At 46.9% G+C, this 18,224-nt stretch overlaps 1 protein-coding gene across 3 annotated transcripts in view; it reads right to left on the bottom strand.

Annotated features, from left to right (window-relative positions):
- PDE9A (phosphodiesterase 9A) overlaps positions 1 to 18,224 on the bottom strand; it is a 148,067-nt gene that overhangs the window by 13,429 nt on the left and 116,414 nt on the right. For all 3 annotated transcript variants that reach the window (XM_049874949.1, XM_049874947.1, XM_049874948.1), the window contains exons 7-13: positions 16,686 to 16,770; positions 10,908 to 10,989; positions 7,513 to 7,587; positions 2,373 to 2,459; positions 1,412 to 1,516; positions 979 to 1,061; positions 455 to 611 (exon numbers count right to left, since the gene is read on the bottom strand). In XM_049874949.1, the coding sequence (XP_049730906.1) occupies positions 455 to 611; positions 979 to 1,061; positions 1,412 to 1,516; positions 2,373 to 2,459; positions 7,513 to 7,587; positions 10,908 to 10,989; positions 16,686 to 16,770 (674 nt within the window). The remainder of the gene's footprint in view (positions 1 to 454; positions 612 to 978; positions 1,062 to 1,411; positions 1,517 to 2,372; positions 2,460 to 7,512; positions 7,588 to 10,907; positions 10,990 to 16,685; positions 16,771 to 18,224) is intronic.

Here is an 18,224-nt window from a genome sequence, read left to right as displayed (position 1 = left end):
GAAGCTCCCTTATCTGAAGTGGGTGGCAGGGTACACTGGACCATGGGGTGGCAGGAGACAGAGGCTGGGGCTTAGGGAGCAGTGGTGAGGGCTCTGCTAGGTTGGAGGCTGTGGACTGCGTCTTCCCAGCCTGCCACGTACACACTGTGCTCCCTTAGGTGAGTTACTTAACCTTGTAAGCCTCAGTTTCCTTGGTTGCAAAATGGAGATAGGGCTTACCTTGAAGGGTGTTGTGAGGGTTAAATTAAACAGTGGATTTGAAGTGCGTGTCAACAGGATACTATCTAGGCACATCAAAGGGGACATCTCTTCTTGGGGCTCCACTATGGCCAGCAGCTTCTCCAGTTACCGGAGAGCGGGGTTCTGCTCTGTGGTTGTGCTTTCTGTCCTTTCCCATCCCCGAATGCCCTCCCCTAGCCGGCTCTGCAGCCAGGAGGCCCTCGTTACCACAGACCTGTCTGATCTGCCTGAACTCGTCTGGCTGTACATTGGAGAAGATGTTGCACTCAGGCTGGGCGAGGATCTGGAAAGCCACGGCACAGTGGTGGTTCTCTAGGGGTGAGATGTCGTTGTAGCGGACGGCCAACTCTGTGCGTGCATTGATCTGGTACCTGGAGATGCAGAAGAGATCCAAGGGAGGTCATGGGGACCCTGGCACCCACACTCAGAGGTGCGGCTGGCAGCGGAACTACTCTGAGTGTATAAGTGGTGCCTGTAGCGTACAAGACAAGTCACAATGGGGCTGAAGAAACAGACTGTAGTCTGCACCTGCCAGGAACTCATGTCTCATGTTCTTCCTCCCTCCGATAGCCAGAGTGTCCTTTAAAAGGAAAGGAAGAAGGGAAAGAAGGAAGGAAGGAAGGGAGGAAGAGAGGGAGGGAGGAAGGGAGGGAGGGAGGAAGGGAGGGAGGGAGGAAGAGAGGGAGGGCGGGAGGAAGAAAAACAAAAAGAAAGAAAAAGCAAAAATGATGTACGCACGTGTTGTTGTATCCTGGATGATCCAAATCATGGCAGATGGCTGCAGTCATCAGGATCAGGATGTCCATCTGGGAAAACTTCTCCTGGATGGGAAAAAATAGTTTAGGTTTCTGCCCTCTTTACTGTGGGGGTGTAGAATGGTTGGGAGGGGGTTGGAGTTGGTGGGCACTGAGGGAAACAGGTGATATGGGCAGGACGAAGCTTCTTCCAGCCATCATGGGCCTCTCAGCCTGTGGGAGAGAACCCACCTGTTCCCTGGGGTGCCTGAGGAGGTGGTCCACCTGCTCATTTAATTGTAGGAGTGACCTCAGTGCTGGCAAAGCTGAGGCCTGGAGCAGGTAGCTTCCCTGGCAGGTGGCGCGGGCTGCTGGGGAGTAAGGGCAGCAGGCTGGGTGGTGACTGGTGGCAGTGGGGGACCCACGCGAAGACCCACCTGGAGACCACAGAGCCAGACCATGCTGTACATCATCTGGGTCACGCAGAAGCAGTGCCGGAAGTTGTGGAACGGGTTGTTTCTGTAGTTGTCTTGCACACAGAGCTGCGGGAGACACCGAGGTCAGATGCCTGTTCCCAGGCTGCCCTCCACCCACAGCGGCTCAGGACGCAAGTTCTCCCTTGGTTCCCACTGGGACTGACCGCTTCAAGGCTCTCCAGCATGTCCCTACGTGAACCTGTGGCCAGTGGTATTCCTGGGCTTGCCAAGCGTAAGGGGATGGTGACCCAGGAAGGCCACATGTGGCCGCGGAAGGCAGGTGTGGGGATAGCCCTTCCCTGGGTTTCCACCTAGGGCCTCACAGGTGAGGTGTGCCTGGGGGTGTGTGAGGAGGCACTTGGGGACATGAAGCTGGAGCTGGGGAGATGGAATGTGAGGGGCTCTGGGTCCCCAATCATTGTGAAACCACTTTGATAAGTTTTTAATATTTGGCTCTAAGCAATGTTTTACTGTAAAAAGAGATCTCCTGCTACAAACACACATATGCACACATATACACATGTACATACATGCGCACAATATATATACAAGTACATGCACACACAATGCCTACGCACACATGCACACACACATACTCATAAACCTACATGCGTGTAGACATGAGTACACACGCGCACATGAAGAGGTGTACACACACACTGCTGCTTTGGAGCACATCGTTTCACTAGTCCCTCCTGGTTCCTATTTCTTTCTCATCAGGGCAGAAGCCTGGGAGGTAGAGAATGTTTTGGTGGAAGCACAGACAGGGAGGGGCGCTGTCCTCCTGGGGCGCCCATGGGAACGTCCCCTCCATCCGCAGGCAGCCCAGGGCCCCCAGGAAGGCGCAGACAGTCAGCAGTCAGCTCTCTTGTAACTCAAGGAGCCTGTGTTCCGGCAGGCTAGCAGAGGGTCTGGCACTTACCAACCACCTCTTCAGGGTGATGGGGTTGATGTTGAAGTCTCTGACCAGGCCGAGGTCATGGTACATGTGTTCTAAGCAGCTCAGCATCTAGGACAACAGGGAGGGATGCTTGACAGAGGGAGCAGTTAAGCTCAGCCCCTGCCCTGTCCTGCTTCATTCCCAGGTCCTGGGAAGGCCATAATGAGCTCAAGCCCTGGTGGCTTCTCCCAGGCCAGTCCCCTTCCCAGAGGCTCCTCCTGAGTGCAGAGGGGGACTGGAAAGGCTTGGGAGAAGACCTTGTTTTTGGGGTGTTATAAGAGCACCTGGGAAGGACGTGGGGGTTTGAAGGAGCAGTCAGGATCTTCTAGGATCGAAGAGCCAGATCAGAAGTCAATGAGAATTCATTGCGAGAAGCGACAGAGATTGGATGAGAAGGTGCACTCTACCTGCCAGTGACCACATCAAAATGATTGTACTTGTTTCTACACATGAAAACCACTCCCTGTCTGTCACTTGGTCCTACTGTTGTGGCTTGCATGTTGCTGCGATGCTGGATGCTATGCCACTGGTATTTCAAATACCAGCAGGGCACCCATGGTGGACAGGTTTCAGTGGAGCTTCCAGACTAAGAAAGACTAGGAAGAAAGGCCTGGGGATCTACTTCTGAAAATCAGCCAGTGAAAACTTTACGGATACTAATAAAACATTGTCCGACATAGTGCTGGAAGACGAATCCCCTACCTTGGAAGTCACTCAAAATTCACAGTGGCCAAAACAATGGACTCGAGCATACCAACAATTGTGAATATGGCACAAGACCGGGCAATGTTTTGTTCTATTGTACATAAGGTTGCCATGAGTCGGAGCCGCCTTGAGGTCAACTAACAATAACAAACATGCAAAAAACAATCTCAGAGGACCAAGGCCACGGCGTAAGGTTCTAGACACCACCTAATACAGACCTGGAGCTGGATGTCTTCAATTGCCTAAGTTGTCCTTACCATTAGCTGCTGCGGAGTTGACCCCTGACTCATGGCGGCCCCGTGTGCTACAGAGTAGAAGCGCTTCAAAGGGTTTGAGACTAGAGATCAAAAGAGCTTTGATGACTGGCATCTAGACATGCTTAGCTATGTTCCCAGGAGGGCCTGAGGCGCTTTTTACTGTCTTCATGTCTTCATTGCGGAGTCCTGAAGGTGACCCTCTGTTTGGGTGAGCTCTGCCTCTCTAGCCTTATTTCATGGAACTGATTTCTATAGAAGTCAGTGCTCAAGCTGAAATGGATTTTGTTTTTAGTCCCAAGGAGGCTTTACTGTCATTGTTGAGATCTACTTAAATATAGCTCAGAGCTTTGGGGCAAACTGAGCAGGAGAGGAAAAGATTAAGTGATTGAAAAAATAATAACAAAATATGAACTTGACAAGAGTGGTTATAGCTTTTTGGGAAAAGCAGGTCTTAGAGAGCCTAGGGATGTAGGGGCTCTGCAAAATGAGGACAGCTCCGTGTTCCTGGGGCCTGTAGCACGACAACTGAGCAGCCCCACCCGCCAAGTGCTCCCCAGCACAGGGCCAGTCTGCCCGTGTCCTGCCTTCCAGCCATCCCCAGTTGCCCTGATGCCCATCAGAGGCAACGGGCTGTCGCCTTGGAGCTTGGTCTTCACAAAATGACGTGCAACCCAGACTCCATCCTTACTTGTTACAGAATGTGAGAACTGGAAACGCTGTAAGTCAGCTGATATTTTGTAGACCCTATAATCAAGGCATTGATGAATCGGCTACAAAAGCAGAGAATCCTTTGGTATTGTAAAGAATTCATTTGGAAAACTAGATATCACCTTAGACGCAGGCTAGCTACTATTGGGATTTCACCTAGCGAATTTCCTTGCAGCATGCTCTAACCACACACTTGTCTTCCTCGAGGGGAGAGTGCCTATGCAGACTGGATAATGCCCCCTGGCAGAAGGCTCGGAGAATGGTGGCCCTTGCAGGAACCCCTTACAGAGTGGTAGGAATGGTAGGCGGGCTTGACCTAGAGGCTAGGAGGGCTGGCTGCTGGCCAGCTGCTGCCTGGGTTCCCCTAGCTTTGCGCGTGACGTGCATGCCTGGCTGGGGACCCACTGTCCAGAGTTGCTGGTCCCCCCCACTGTCCAGATGCTGGCCCTCAGGACCTGTTATGGATTGAGTCGTGTCCCTCAAGAAAGATTTGTTAAAGTCCTAACCCCAGTACCTCTGAACATGACCTTGTTTGGAAATAGAGTCTTTGAAGACCTTATGAGGTTAACAAGATCATATAAGAGCAGGGTGGGTCCCTAATCCCTTCTGAGTGGTATCTCATAAAAGAGAAGAGATGCAGAGAGAGGCACACACAGGGAGAAGGCACCACGTGAGAAGCTGCAAGCCAATGGGGCAAAACCCCCACCTTCCGCAGCCAATGGGGCAAAACCCTCACCTTCCGCGACTGTCAGAGCTGTCGCTGCTGCTGATCTTGCCAAAGAGAGAGGGGCCGGGGGCAACCTGTCTGCATTGCTTTGTTATGGAAAAACTGCGAGGAGTCCTTAGATTTTTGTGTGTCGAAAATAGCTAGGCCTGATGGCCGTGATGGACTTTTTATTTTCTTGGGGCTCAGAAAGAAAGGAGTCTGTCTCAGTCTGGCAGCTCTGTTGAAACCTGTTCAGCATCACAGCAACACAGGAGCCTCCACTGACAGACAGGTGATGGCTGCGCACGAGGTGCCCTGGCTGGGAATTGAACCCAGGGCTCCCGCATGGAAGGCAAGAGTTCTATCTCTGAGTCATCACTGCCCCTGCATTAGGTAATTAGGGTAAACCCCAAAAGTCTCCATTTTTGTGTTTTTAAAAAAATGTTTTATTGTGTCTTAGGTGAAAGTTTACAGTGCAAATTAGTTTTTTATTCAAAAACTTTATACACAAATTGTGACATTAATTGTAATCCCCGAAATGTGTCAGCACTCTTCCCCTTTCCCTTTCCAACCTGGCCTCTCTGTGTCCATCTAGCCAGGTTTCCTGTCCCTTCCTGCCTTCTCACCTTTGCTTTCAGGCATTTGGTCTCTCATAAAACCCAAAAAAACCAAACCCATTGCCGCTGAATCGATTCCGAATCATAGCAACCCTATAGGACAGAGTAGAACTGCCCATACCATTTCTAAGGAGTGCCTGGTAGATTTGAACTGTCGACATTTTGATTAGCATCGTAGCTCTTAACCACTACACCACCAGGGTTTCCCTGGTCTCTTATACTTTATTGAATTAAGAAGGACCACCCTACCCTGTGTTATTGTTTGTTTTATAGGCCTGTCTAATTTTTGGCTGAAATATGGACTTCAGGAGTGGCTTCAGTTCTGAGTTAGCAAGACATCTGGGCGCCGTGGTCTCGAGGGTTCCTCTAATCTCTCTCAGACCAGTAAGTCTGGTCTTCTTTTGTGAATTTGAACTTTGTTCTAAAATTTTCTTCCCGCTGTGCCCAGGGCCCTCTATGGTGATCCCCATCAGAGCGGTTGGGGGTGGTAGTCAGGTACCATCTAGTTCTTCCGGGCTCAGGCTAGTGAAGACTGTGGGTCATGTGGTCCTAAAATTAGTCCTTTGGACTAATATTTTCCTTGTGTCTTTAGTTTTCTTCATTCTCCTTTGCTCTGAACATGCTGGGACCAACAGATGTATCTTAGATGGCCACTTACAAGCTTTTAAGATCCCAGATGCTACTCACCAAAGTGGGATGTAGACCATTTTCTTTATGAACTATGTTATGCCAATTGACCTAGATGTCCCCCAAGACGATGGTTGTCAGTGCTTAGCCCCAGTAACTTAGTCCCTCGAGGTGTGTGGATGTGTCTAAGAAGCTTCTATGACTTTGCCTCGGTCAAGTTGTGCTGGCTTCCCCTATATTTACTGTGTATTGTCTTTCCCTTCACCAAAGATAACACTTGTCTACTATCGGTTGGTTTACCATCTAGTTAGCGATTTCCCCTCCCTGAACTTCCCCTCCCTCGTAATCATCATAGATTGTTTCTTTCTGTGTAAACCTTTTCTTGGGCTTTTATAATAGTGGTTTGATACAATATTTGTCCTTTTGTGACTGACTTATTTCACTCAGCATAATGCCCTTCAGATTTATCCATGTTGTAAGATGTTTCGAGGATTCATCATTGTTCTTCATTATTGAGTAGTATTCCATTGTGCATATTTACCACGGTTTGTTCAGCCATTCATACGTTGATGGACACTTAAGTTGTTTCCCTCTTTTTTGCTATTGTGAACAATGCTGCAGTGAACATAGGTGTACATGTGTCTATTCGTGTGACGGCTATTATTTCTCTAGGATATATTTCTAGGAGTGGGATTGCTGGATCATATAGTATTTTTATTTCTAGCTTTTTAAGGAGGTGCCATATAGTTTTCTATAGTGGTTGTACCATTTTACATTCCCACCCAGCAGTGCATAAGAGTTCCAATCTCCCCACAACCTCTCCAACATTTGTTATTTTCTGTTTTTTTTTTTTTTTTTTTTTATGCCAGTAAATGTCAGGATAAGATGGTATCTCACCATAGTTCTGACATTGCATTTCTCTTATGGCTGGTACCATTTTTGCATTTTCTCAGAAAAAAGGGAATTTTAAAATATTGCTGCAAAAAGGGGCTCACCATTCCCTAAGTTTGCACACATATTTATTCCTATGTTTCTTTTGATCTGGTTACGACATAGCCACCTGGGCCTTGCCACTGCTGAGAACCACTTCTCAGCAGAACATTCTGATTTAAGCCTCTTTCTTGAGGAAATGTTTGCTCCGAAGCATTAGAGTTTCGTGTTCTGTGTTTTCTTCTTCCACCTGTTGGCACAGCACCTGGCTGGCTCAGCAGGGTTGAGTCTGGGTGTACAACCAACAGCTGACCCCTGTGAAACCCAGGAGAATGTTCTGTCTCCAGGGCCCTCCCAAGCCTACACAGTGTAAGTCTGAGCTAAAAGCTGGAGAGTCAAGTTTTTTTTTTTTTTTCTTTTTAAAAGAATATAAAGGAGAAAGCACCAAGGAAGAAGAACAAGGGGCATGCTGGAGAGGACAAATTCATCATTCCCCACTAGCATTCCAGCCTTCCCAAATAACTTCTGGTGAGGACTGAAGCCAATCACCCCCAGGGATGCTCCCCACTTACCTCGTTGGGCTCCCAAAGCCAGACATCAAAGGTTGGCTTCCGTAGAGCATCAATGGTCTCCGGAGACAGCAGGTACTAGAAAGGAGAAGAGTCCGGTGTTAATGGGGAACCTGTGGGCTTTTGTCTCTGGGACAAAGGCTGGTGGCCTTGGACACGTGCAGTGGCATTTCCTCCACTTTCTTTTTGTTCTCCTTTCAAAAATACCTGCATCCAGACCAAAGCCTGTGTTCTATAAGGATTCTGGAAAGGGCAAAGCCATCGGGACAGAAGTCCAATCAGGGGTTGCCAGGAGCTGGGTGAAAGAGAAGGAAAGAAATAGCAAAGGGGCCTGAGGGAGCTTGTGGAGGGATGGGAATGTTTCAGGTCGATTATGGCAGAGATTCCATAACTCTCTCTCTCTGTATATATATACTAGTCGCTGTTGAGTCAGTTCCGACTCATAACAACCCCTTGTGGGTCAGAGTAAAACTGTGCTCTATGGGGTTTTCAATGGCTGGTTTTTCCGAAGTAGATCACCAAGCCTTTCTTCTGAGGTGTCTCTAACTTCCAAACTTTCAGTTAGCAGCCAAGTGCAGTAACTGTCAGCACCACCCTGGGACTCCATGTGACTATATAAATTGGTCAAAATTCACAGTATTCTGCACCTAGAAAAGATGAATTTTACTGCCTGTAAATTATATCTCAGTTGATCTGAGGGTTATGGGTTATTGTTAAACTGGTTAGCATTGTCTCCCATCCATAACCATTCTTAACTAGCTTTACCTTAACAGAAGCCAGGTAGCAGAGTGGTTAAGAGCTCGGCTGCTAACAGAAAGGTTGGCGGTTCAAATCCACCAGCTGCTCCTTGGAAATCCTATGGGGCAGTTCTACCCTGTCCTATAGGGTCGCTATGACTCAGAATCGATTTGACAGCAATGGGTTTGATTTTTGGTTTGGAAATTAGATCTCAGCAAACCTGACTTTAAAAAATGCAATTATGTGAATTCAAGAAAAAGAAAACCACTTGGCATACATTCAAATACCGGCTATGGAGCTATTTTGAGTTTCTGTCTTTGGTAACCTGTCACTGGTTCTGGCTGTGAGCTGACAGCATGGCTGGCTGATGGGGCTGAAGCCCGAGGCTGGTTGCGTGGACACCACAGTTTATGTTAAATTGTCATAAAAAGCACAAGGCTGCAGTTTTAGACAGGAGACAATGGCAGCATTGGAAATCGGATGCAGTCTTCTTCTAGGCCTCTTTGTTTGTTTTTTACAAAAGCGCTGCTATGGAGGACTGACCCTTTTATTTTGGACCTAGGCTGTGCACTATGATTCCCTGGGGCAGGATCATGAGAGAGTTGGGTCAGATTTTCTTACAGAAAAGGGCACCAGTCTCCTCCTGAAGACCTCAGACAAGGTTTAGCAGGCTGTTTGGAGCCGAGCAGGCAGGAGTGCTGACGAATGGGCACAGTGGCTGACAGGGGGTCCCAGAGGCTCTTTGCTGCCGGCTTGGACTGCAGGCAGTGGGAGAATCACCTTGTTCATGGCGTTCATTTCTCTCATCTGTGGGACTGGTACCACTGCAGGTCACACGCACGGAGCCCTCCTTTTTTTTTTTTCTTTCTAATTATGGTAAAATATATATCACAAGGAAACCCTGGTGGTGGAGTGGTTAAGAGCTACAGCTGCTAACCAAAAGGCCGACAGTTTTAATCTACTAGGCGATCCTTGGAAACTCTATGGGGCAGTTCTACTCTGTCCTATAGGGTCTCTACGAGTTGGAATGGACTCATTGGCATTGGGTTTGGTTTTTTTTTGGTTTATATATCCCACAAAACTTGCCATTTTTAAGTGTACCATTTAGTGACATTAATTATGTTCACTGTATTGCGCAACAATCACCATTATCTATTTTCGAAAGCTTCCCATCACCCAGGAAAAAACTCTATACCCCTTAAGTAATAACTCCCCATTCCTCCCTTCTCCCAGCCCCAGTAATTATTAACCCACTTTTTTTATGCATTTGTCTATGCTAGACATTTCATATAAGTGGGGTCATATATTCGTCTTCCTGAGCCTGACTTATTTCACTCAGCATATGTTTTCAAGGTTCATTCATGTGGTAGCAAGTATCTGGATTTCACTTCTTTTTATGGCTGAACAATACACCTTTTCCTCACTTATCGGCACGGTTAGGTTATGAAGACCAGGTAGTTATGCGAAATAGGCATTATGCAAAAATGGAGGATGACAGCATCAGATCACAGAAATGGAGGATGACTACATCATTACACTGCTGCCAAATTACATCATTACATAACTGCCAAACCACTGAGAATCATGGCCCCACCAAGGCGAAACACAGCCATCACAACCACCATTACTCTCACCTCTCACCTCGGCGTTCATTACTGCCAGATGTATGTTGTTAATGATCAAAAGAGTCTAATAGATTTTTTACTATTGTCGTAAATGAGAAATGTTGGATAACCAGGTAGTCGATAAGGGAGGAGAAGGTGTATTCCATTGTATGGATAAACTACATTTTTAAACATTGTGGCAAAAATATACATAACAAAACATGCCGACTCAACAATTTCTACATGGACGGTTCAGTGACATTGTTTACATTCTTCAAGTTGTACGGCCATTCTCACTATCCTTTTGCAAATCGTTTCACCAGCATTTACACAAACTCACTGTCCCCAAGCTGGACAGACGGCACTTTGTTTATCTATTCATCTGTTGATGGACACTTGGGTGGTCTCCATCCTTTGGGGAAGCCCTCCTGTGAGCTCAAGAGTAAATGAAATATGAAGTGGGCCAGGATCTTGCTCATCCATCAGCTGAAGGTATGTTTAAGATGGCCGGCCAAAATCGTGAGGCTCTTCTCTTAGTTGTTTGAAAAAAATCCCTCCTGATTCCCAGGGCATGGCCACTTTTGAAAAGGACTGGTTCTCTTACAGTTGAGAAATCTTTTATGCCAAATACCAAGATTTTTATAACTACAATATATGGTTAGACAAGAACTATATATCATTCAGGGACAGGAGATCCAGCGAAGCAGTCTTGAAAAAAATGTATTTAAAATTAAAGTTATTTAAAGTCACACTGGAGTGTAAAAACCATTTACGAGACCGCGGTGGGGGCTGGAGCAGCCAGCAGTGAGGAACTACAGTCTCCTTGCACAAAGTAAAGTATGGTTTGGGATCCCTTCTGCTAAACAAATGTCAAAGAGAAGAAAAACATTCTTCCTGATGAAAACAGGAGCCCCGGCAGCCCAGGGGTGGGGCGGGAGCTGTGTTTGCAGACAGCCGGGCTGGCCAGGAGGCCAGGGTGCCCGGGCATGGAGGGCTACGGTCTGGGGCTGTGGACGTGGAGAGTCGGTTGCTTCAGAGCCAGAATTTCAATTTTACCTTGGGATAAGGTGCGACGTCGCGTCTAGGCGTCGGCCTCTTGTTGTTATCCAGGAAACTATATTTACAGGGACAGTTGGTCCTGAAAAGAAAAACGAAGGTTAGTTCTGGTACGCTTGCTTCAATCTTCTCTTTTTTTATTGTGGTAGAGTAGACATAAGAAAACACTTGATATTTCAGCCATTTTTATATGCACAATTTAGTGACATTAATTACGTTCACCCTAGTGTGCAACTATCCTCTCCATCCATTTCCAAATGCTTCTCATTACCCTAAAGGAAAGCCAGTACCCCTTCAGCAATGACTCCCCATCTCCCCCTCTTCCCCGGCCCCTGGTCACCACTAATAACCTTTGGTCTCTATGCGTTTTCCTGTTCTAAGTTTTTCTTGTAAGTGAGGTTATACAGTATTTGTCCTTTCGTGCTGTGTTACTTTGTTCAGCCTGATGTATTCCAGGTTCATCCACGTTGCAGCACGTAGCAGAATTTTATATCTCTTTATGGCTCAGCAATATTCCACTGCCTGATGTCTTGGTCATCTAGTGCTGCTACAATAGAAATACCACAAGTGGATGGCTTTTACCAACAGAAATATATTTTCTCACAGTTTAGGAGGCTAGAAGTCTGAATTAAGGGTGCTGCTCTAAGACAGAGACCCTGGTGGTATAGTGGTTAACTGCTACATGCTGCTAACCAAAAGGTTGGCAGTTTGAATCCACCAGGTACTCCTTGGAAACTGTATGGGGCAGTTCTACTCTGTCCTATAGGGTCGTTATGAGTCGGAATCGACTTGACGGCAACAGGTTTGGTTTTTGTTTTGGCTCTAAGGGAAAGGTCCCCCCCCCCCCCCCCCCCCCGCTGCCCAGAAGGTCCTTATCTCTTCAGCTTCTATTTCCTGGTTCTTTGTTGACATCTCTCTTCCCCCCCTACTTCTTAGTTCACTTGTTTAATGTCTTTTATATCTCAAAAGAGATTGACTCAAGATATACTCTACACTATGTCTGCCTCATTAACATAACAAAGAACCCATCCCAAATGGGATTATAACCACAGGCATTAAAAAATAAAAAACAAAAATACCCCAAATATGTTGATTCCGACTCACAGCAACCCTGTAGGGGAGAGTAGAACTGTCCCATAGGGTTTCCAAGGAGCGTCTGGTGGATTTGAACTGCTAACCTTTTGGTTAGCAGCAGAGCTCTTTTAACCACTGCACCACCAGGGCTCCACCACAGGCATAAAAAAAAAAAAACCCAAAAAACCCAGTGCCGTCGAGTCGATTCCGACTCATAGCGACCCTACAGGCATAGAGGTTAGGATTTACAACACACATTTTTGGGGGACACAATTCAATCCATAACATGTGGATATATCACATTTTGTTTATCCATTCACACCTGGCTTGTTAGGAGAGGGGTGTCCACACCTGACTTGTTAGGAGACTCACAGGCTGATGGGCACTGGGGTGGGGCCATCAGTGCGTCAAATGTAGCAGAAGACACTGCCATTTGTCAATAATGTATCATTTCGGGGGAGAGCAATTTAATACCATATTGTTGTCTTCTGGAAAAATCTACGAGCTGTACGTTGGTTACAGTTTAATCTACCTATTGTTCTCAATGTAGCCAGTGAAAAGAGATTACAAAGCAGTATTTCTTTAGTTGTTTTAAAAAATAGACATCTATACATAAAAGAGCACCCGGAAGGTTTAAATTGGGCATCACCAAATTGGCCGTTCTCATTATTGCTGAGCTTCCCCCTCATGGACATATTCTGGAAGGTTTACAATGAGCCTATACTACTGTCAAACTCAGAGTAATAAACCTATTTATTCCCTTTTGGAAAAAAGAGCTTTTGGTATAATTTTCCTGGCATGCTGCTCTTCTTTTCCCCAACTCGCAGAAATCCTGACTTGTTTCAACTGTTTGCTGTGTAGAGGGGGATTTTAACACAAACTGAGCAAAAGAATAACTAAATGAATGATCCAGTAAAATGTACCCATAAAAGGACTTCCATCATCACCCCATAAAAAAACCCATTGCCGTTGAGTCGATTCCAGCTCATAGCGACTCTATGGGACAGGGTAGAACTGCTCTATAGGGTTTCCAAGGAGCAGCTGGTGGATTCAAACTGCCGACCTTTTGGTTAGCAGCGGTAGCATGCCATAGCTCTTAACTATTGCACGGCCAGGGCTCCCCAGTAAATGAGAAATCCCATTTATACATTTCTGAGCAGTGGTCACCTTGGTCTGTGTCATTAAAACATACCGCATTATTATTATTATGGCTTTTCTGCCTTTAACCTCTTCTGTATAAACATTTAGGAGTCTCTGCGTGGTGCATTAAATCGTTAAGTGCTTGGCTATTTACCAAAAGGTTGGAGATTTGAGTCCTCCCAGAGGCGCCTCGGAAGAAAGTCCTGGCAATCTACTTCTAAAAATCAGCCAATGAATACTCTATGCAGTGGCTCCACTCTGACACACATGGTGGTACCATGAGTCGGTTTGGTTTTTTGGTATAGACATATACACATGTGTGATCTACGTGAGTCTGCATTTCCCAGGGGGGTTATGAACACTTTCAACAAGTGACGTGGTTTCACTGATGGAATCCAGCCGTTTCTCTGAAATCCCAGTGTGAAGCTGCTCGGTGCCTGGCAACCCTGCCGAGGCCTTCTTGCCCCAGGCCACTGCCCCGGCTCCTGCTCCCTCTGCACCCCGTTGCCATGGGAACAGGCATCCTCCTCACTCACTGCCTAGCTGGCATCAGGCCTTTTCTTTTTATTGTATTTGGAGCTGATTCTTACTTTCATTTCCTGGGCTCCCTCCCCGTCTTTTCCTCCCTGGGGGCTCAGTCTGGTCAGGGGCCATCAGTTAGGGATGAAAGCAGAGATTACAGATTACAGCCCTCCGTTCCCATTCAGGCTACTGCATCTCTGTGCCCCAGGACACCGTGTGGGGGTGCAGGCGCAGTGCGTGGGCTGGAGGGATGGCCACCCCATAAGGCCTGGCCCGTGCCCTATATATGGGCAGGCAGAAAAATCATGAGAGGCATGTTTGGGGAGTCCGGGGGTTGTATCCTTTCACCATACTTATTCACTCTCTATGCTGGGCAAATTATCTGAGAAGCTGGACTATATGAAGAAGAACGGGGCATCAGGATGGGAGGAAGACTCATAACAACCTTTGATATGCAGCTGACACAACCTTGCTTGCTGAAGTGAAGAGGACTTAAAGCACTTACTGATGAAGATCAACGACCACAGCCTTCAGTATGGATTGCACCTCAATATAAAGAAAACAAAAATCCTCACAACTGGACCAATAAGCAACATCATGATAAACGGAGAAAAGATCTGACATTGTCAAGGATTTAACTTTACTTGGATCCACAATCAACACCCATGGAAGCAGCAGTGAAGAAACCAAACAATGCATTGCATTGGGCAAACCTGCTGCAAAAGATCTCTTCAAAGTGTTAAAAAGCCCTCACTCCAGGGCTCTCCTTCTCATGCCCTCTGAAGCTGTGGGTCCCTGCCCCAAACAGAGCCAGGTCCCTTCCTTATGCAGTGTTGGGAAGCTGTGCCAGGGACCTCCTGGGGTACGTGGTTCTGATGTGTACCATGCTGGCCCACCACCCTTCTGTCATAGCTTATTGGCTGCACACCTGGCCACAGCAGCTGTTCAGAGTCCATGGGAAGGTCTGGCACAGAGCAGATGGGGTCTAGCTAATCGGGCTTTCTCACTTGGGCATTAGGACTGGTTGTAGGGATGGAGGTCCAGCGCTTGCAGCAGGGACAAGTGGGAATCAGAGGGTGAGGCTGATCCTCACTAATGGGGCTACGATGGCCCTGAGACTGAGGGCTCCACGATGGTCAGGGGTCCTTGGGTCTGAGCATCCTTCTGGCTGCCAAGCCAGGTCCCAAGCTGGCCCCTGTGCAACTACGGGGCTCTTACTCGAGGTCATATGGGGGACCCTATCTCTCATCCTTTAAAGAGCTTCCTGCCATGGGGACAACGAAGATGAATTATTCAATCACAATTTCCAATTTTCTGTGGTCCCAAACTCCTTTGCCCCAACTCCCCCAAATCAAATGGGATGAGGCATCCCTAAATTCACATTGGCCACAAATAAAGTGTGATAAAATGTAGCACAGTCCACATAGGCCTCCTGACCTGGCTCGAAAAGCACGACTTCCAGTCAGCCTTCCTCCCGTCCATCTGTTACCTGCAGCCACCACTAGGCAGGCCAGCCCCGATGGGCTCAGTGGGAACCAAGCTCAGCATCAGCTTTTCCTTAGCCTCCCGCTCCATGCAAACCTTCCGTGGTGCCACGCTTTTTCTCCAACTGGCTTGCCCTCGATTTTATAAAGTCAGGAAATGATCTTCCATCTATTAAGTGACCCCAGGGCCTTCAAGGACATTTGCACAGGCTATTTTTATGCTCACTGGTTCCCATTAAATCCTGCTGTGTGCCAAGGATATTTCTGAGGCCTGCCAGGAACTTGAGCAGTGATTTAATAGCATGGAATTCTGGGGGGTGATGGGCCACATTAGAACCACTTGGTCTCCTGGATGATGGTAACTATGGGCATGAAGAAAAAGCCAGGATGTCAAAACAGTGTGAGATGATCCACGTAGAGCACTCAGCACAGCACCCGCACACAGGAAGTGCTCAACGCATGTACTATCACCACCGTCACCATCCTCACCATCATCATTGCTCTCATCAGCATCATGACCACCACCATCATCATCACCATCCCTCACCACCACCACCATCATCATTATTACTGTCACCATCAGCATGACCATCACCACCACCACCACCACCATCATCATCATCCTCACCATCATCATCCCTGTCATCAGCATCATCACCACCACCATCATCATGCTCACCATCATCATTGCTGTCATCAGCATCATCATGACCACCACCATCATCACCACCACCACCATCATCATCCTCACCATCATCATTGCTCTCATCAGCATCATGACCACCACCATCATCATCACCATCCCTCACCACCACCACCATCATCATCATTACTATCACCATCAGCATGACCATCACCACCACCATCATCACCACTGTTATTACCATCACCATCATCACCGTCATTTGTTATTAACACGCATCTCTCTCCTCAGCCCAAACACTGTTCATGCAAACAGCTTGTCTCCACATTTGCTTGAAGGTGATTTAGGTGGAGGGTCCTATGTACAGAAACCATAACTTTCAAAGGACACAATGAAGCCTGGGGCATTTTTTTCACCAATTATGGCAGCTTGAGCTGCCTGACACTGGCTCCCCAGGAGCACTGGTGAAGGGACACCTTGTTCCACCGGACAGGTGATTTCTGGGTCCAGAGTGGCTGCTACTTTGTGGTGTGGGGACTCCCACATGGGAGTGGGGCCTCTGGGGTACACTGGGACACTCTTCCCTCTAAGCCAAATGCCTTTTTCTGTCCCTTTTCTCTGAAAATCAGTGTCAACTTCTTTCGAGTGGCTGAGTTAATACTAATGCATGAAGACCATTTTGATCTGTGGGAGGGTTACTCCTCTTTTATACAAAGTCATATTCCTAACCTTAATGTGCCATAACCTCTCTTTTATTACAAGAAAGCTATATTCAGAAAGCAGATCCTAAGTAGATTGGGGCTGTCTCTAGACTGCTCGTACAAGCCAGAAACAGAATGGTACCAGCCGTTCTTTCAGGCAAAAGAAACTCCCAAGCTCTCCCTTCTGCCTGCAGGCTCACCCGGCAGACCTTACCTGTTGTTTCTGGCTGCCAGCTCCTCCCTCATCTTCTTAATGTCACTTCTGCATTTCTCAATCTCCACCACCTTCAGACTTTCCACTGGCAACAAAGAGAAACAAGGAGGGGGTTACCGTGTGTACACGTGGAGGGGCTTGCAGGGCTGGTACTTAGGGGCTAGCCCGTGGCTCAGTGCATCCTGGGAGGAAACCTGGCACTAAGCAGTGGTCCGCGTTCCTGCCCAGGATTCACCCCCTCACTCAGCTCAACCACAACTGGCTCTGTCATCGCAAGCAAGGCCATGGCCAACTTTGGGCCATCACACTCAATGGTGCAGTTTCTACAGGTTTGAACAGCCGCCTCCTCCTCCACTCGCCAGGATTCTCTCAGCCCTTCTTGTATCCACTTCTTGCTTTCTCTGTCTTACCCGTAAGCACCAGCTAAGGACATGGGACAAAGAAGTCTTTTATCCCAAAAGGAAAGGGTGGGGAAAATGGGGCCACACTGCACATTAAAATTCAGCAGAAGGCTCTGAAAAGCCACAAGGCTTCCCAGCAACGATTAAAATCTCATTAAGATAAAAGCATTTCATTTAATGGTCCCCCCACAGAGAATAGATAACCAAGAGAAACTGCTGACTTAAAATAGATGAGAAATAACCAGGCCAAGTTAACCTGGGCTTGATGACATTCACAGAGCCTTGTGGCAAAGCTGTGCCCCCAAAGTCATGATATTATTATTACTATTTTTTAATTTTATTGGGCTTTAGGTGAAAGCTTACAGTGCAAACTAGTTTCTTATTCAGCAAATTATATACAAACTGTTTTGCGACATTGGTTGAAATCCCCATAATGTGTTAGCAATCATCCCCTTTCCACCCTGGGTTCCCCGTGTCCATTCGTCCAGTTTTCCTGTCCCTTCCTGCTTTGTTGTCTTTGTTTTTGGGCAGGTGTTGCCCATTTGGTCTTGTATACTTTATTGAACTAAGAAACATGTTCCTCCCCTGTGTTATTGTTTGTTTGTTTTAAAGAACATAAACGTTATTACATGTGTAGACTAGATTGGTTGAAAAACACAGGAATCAAATTGATTAGATCTGTGGAAAAAGATGATGGAAAAGGTCAATATCATTAGTCAGAACAAGGTCAGTGGCTGACTACAGAATATACCATCAACTGTTCATATGCAAGTTGAAAGAGAAGCTTAAGAAAATTAAAACAAGTCCATGAGAATCGAAATACTACCTTGAGTATATCCTACCTGCATTTGAAGACCATCTTGGGAGTAGATGTGATGCACTGAATACTAATGACCGAAAACCAGATGAGTTGTGGGATGACATCAAGGACATCATACACAAAAAAAACAAAAGGTCATTAAAAAGACAGGAAAGAAAAAAAGAACAAAAATGGATGTCAAAAGAGACTCTGAAACTTGCTGTTGAAAGTCGAGCAGCTAAAGCAAATGGAAGAAATGAAGTAAAAGAGCTGAACAGAAGATTTCAAAAGGCAGCTTGAGAAGACCAAATATTAAAGTTACATTTGCAAAGACCCGGA

The sequence above is a fragment of the Elephas maximus genome, chromosome 2 (genome assembly GCF_024166365.1).
Source record: "Elephas maximus indicus isolate mEleMax1 chromosome 2, mEleMax1 primary haplotype, whole genome shotgun sequence".
Lineage (NCBI taxonomy): Eukaryota > Metazoa > Chordata > Mammalia > Proboscidea > Elephantidae > Elephas > Elephas maximus.
Note: the sequence above shows the minus strand (reverse complement) of the source record. Positions and strands in the feature narration are given on the sequence as shown.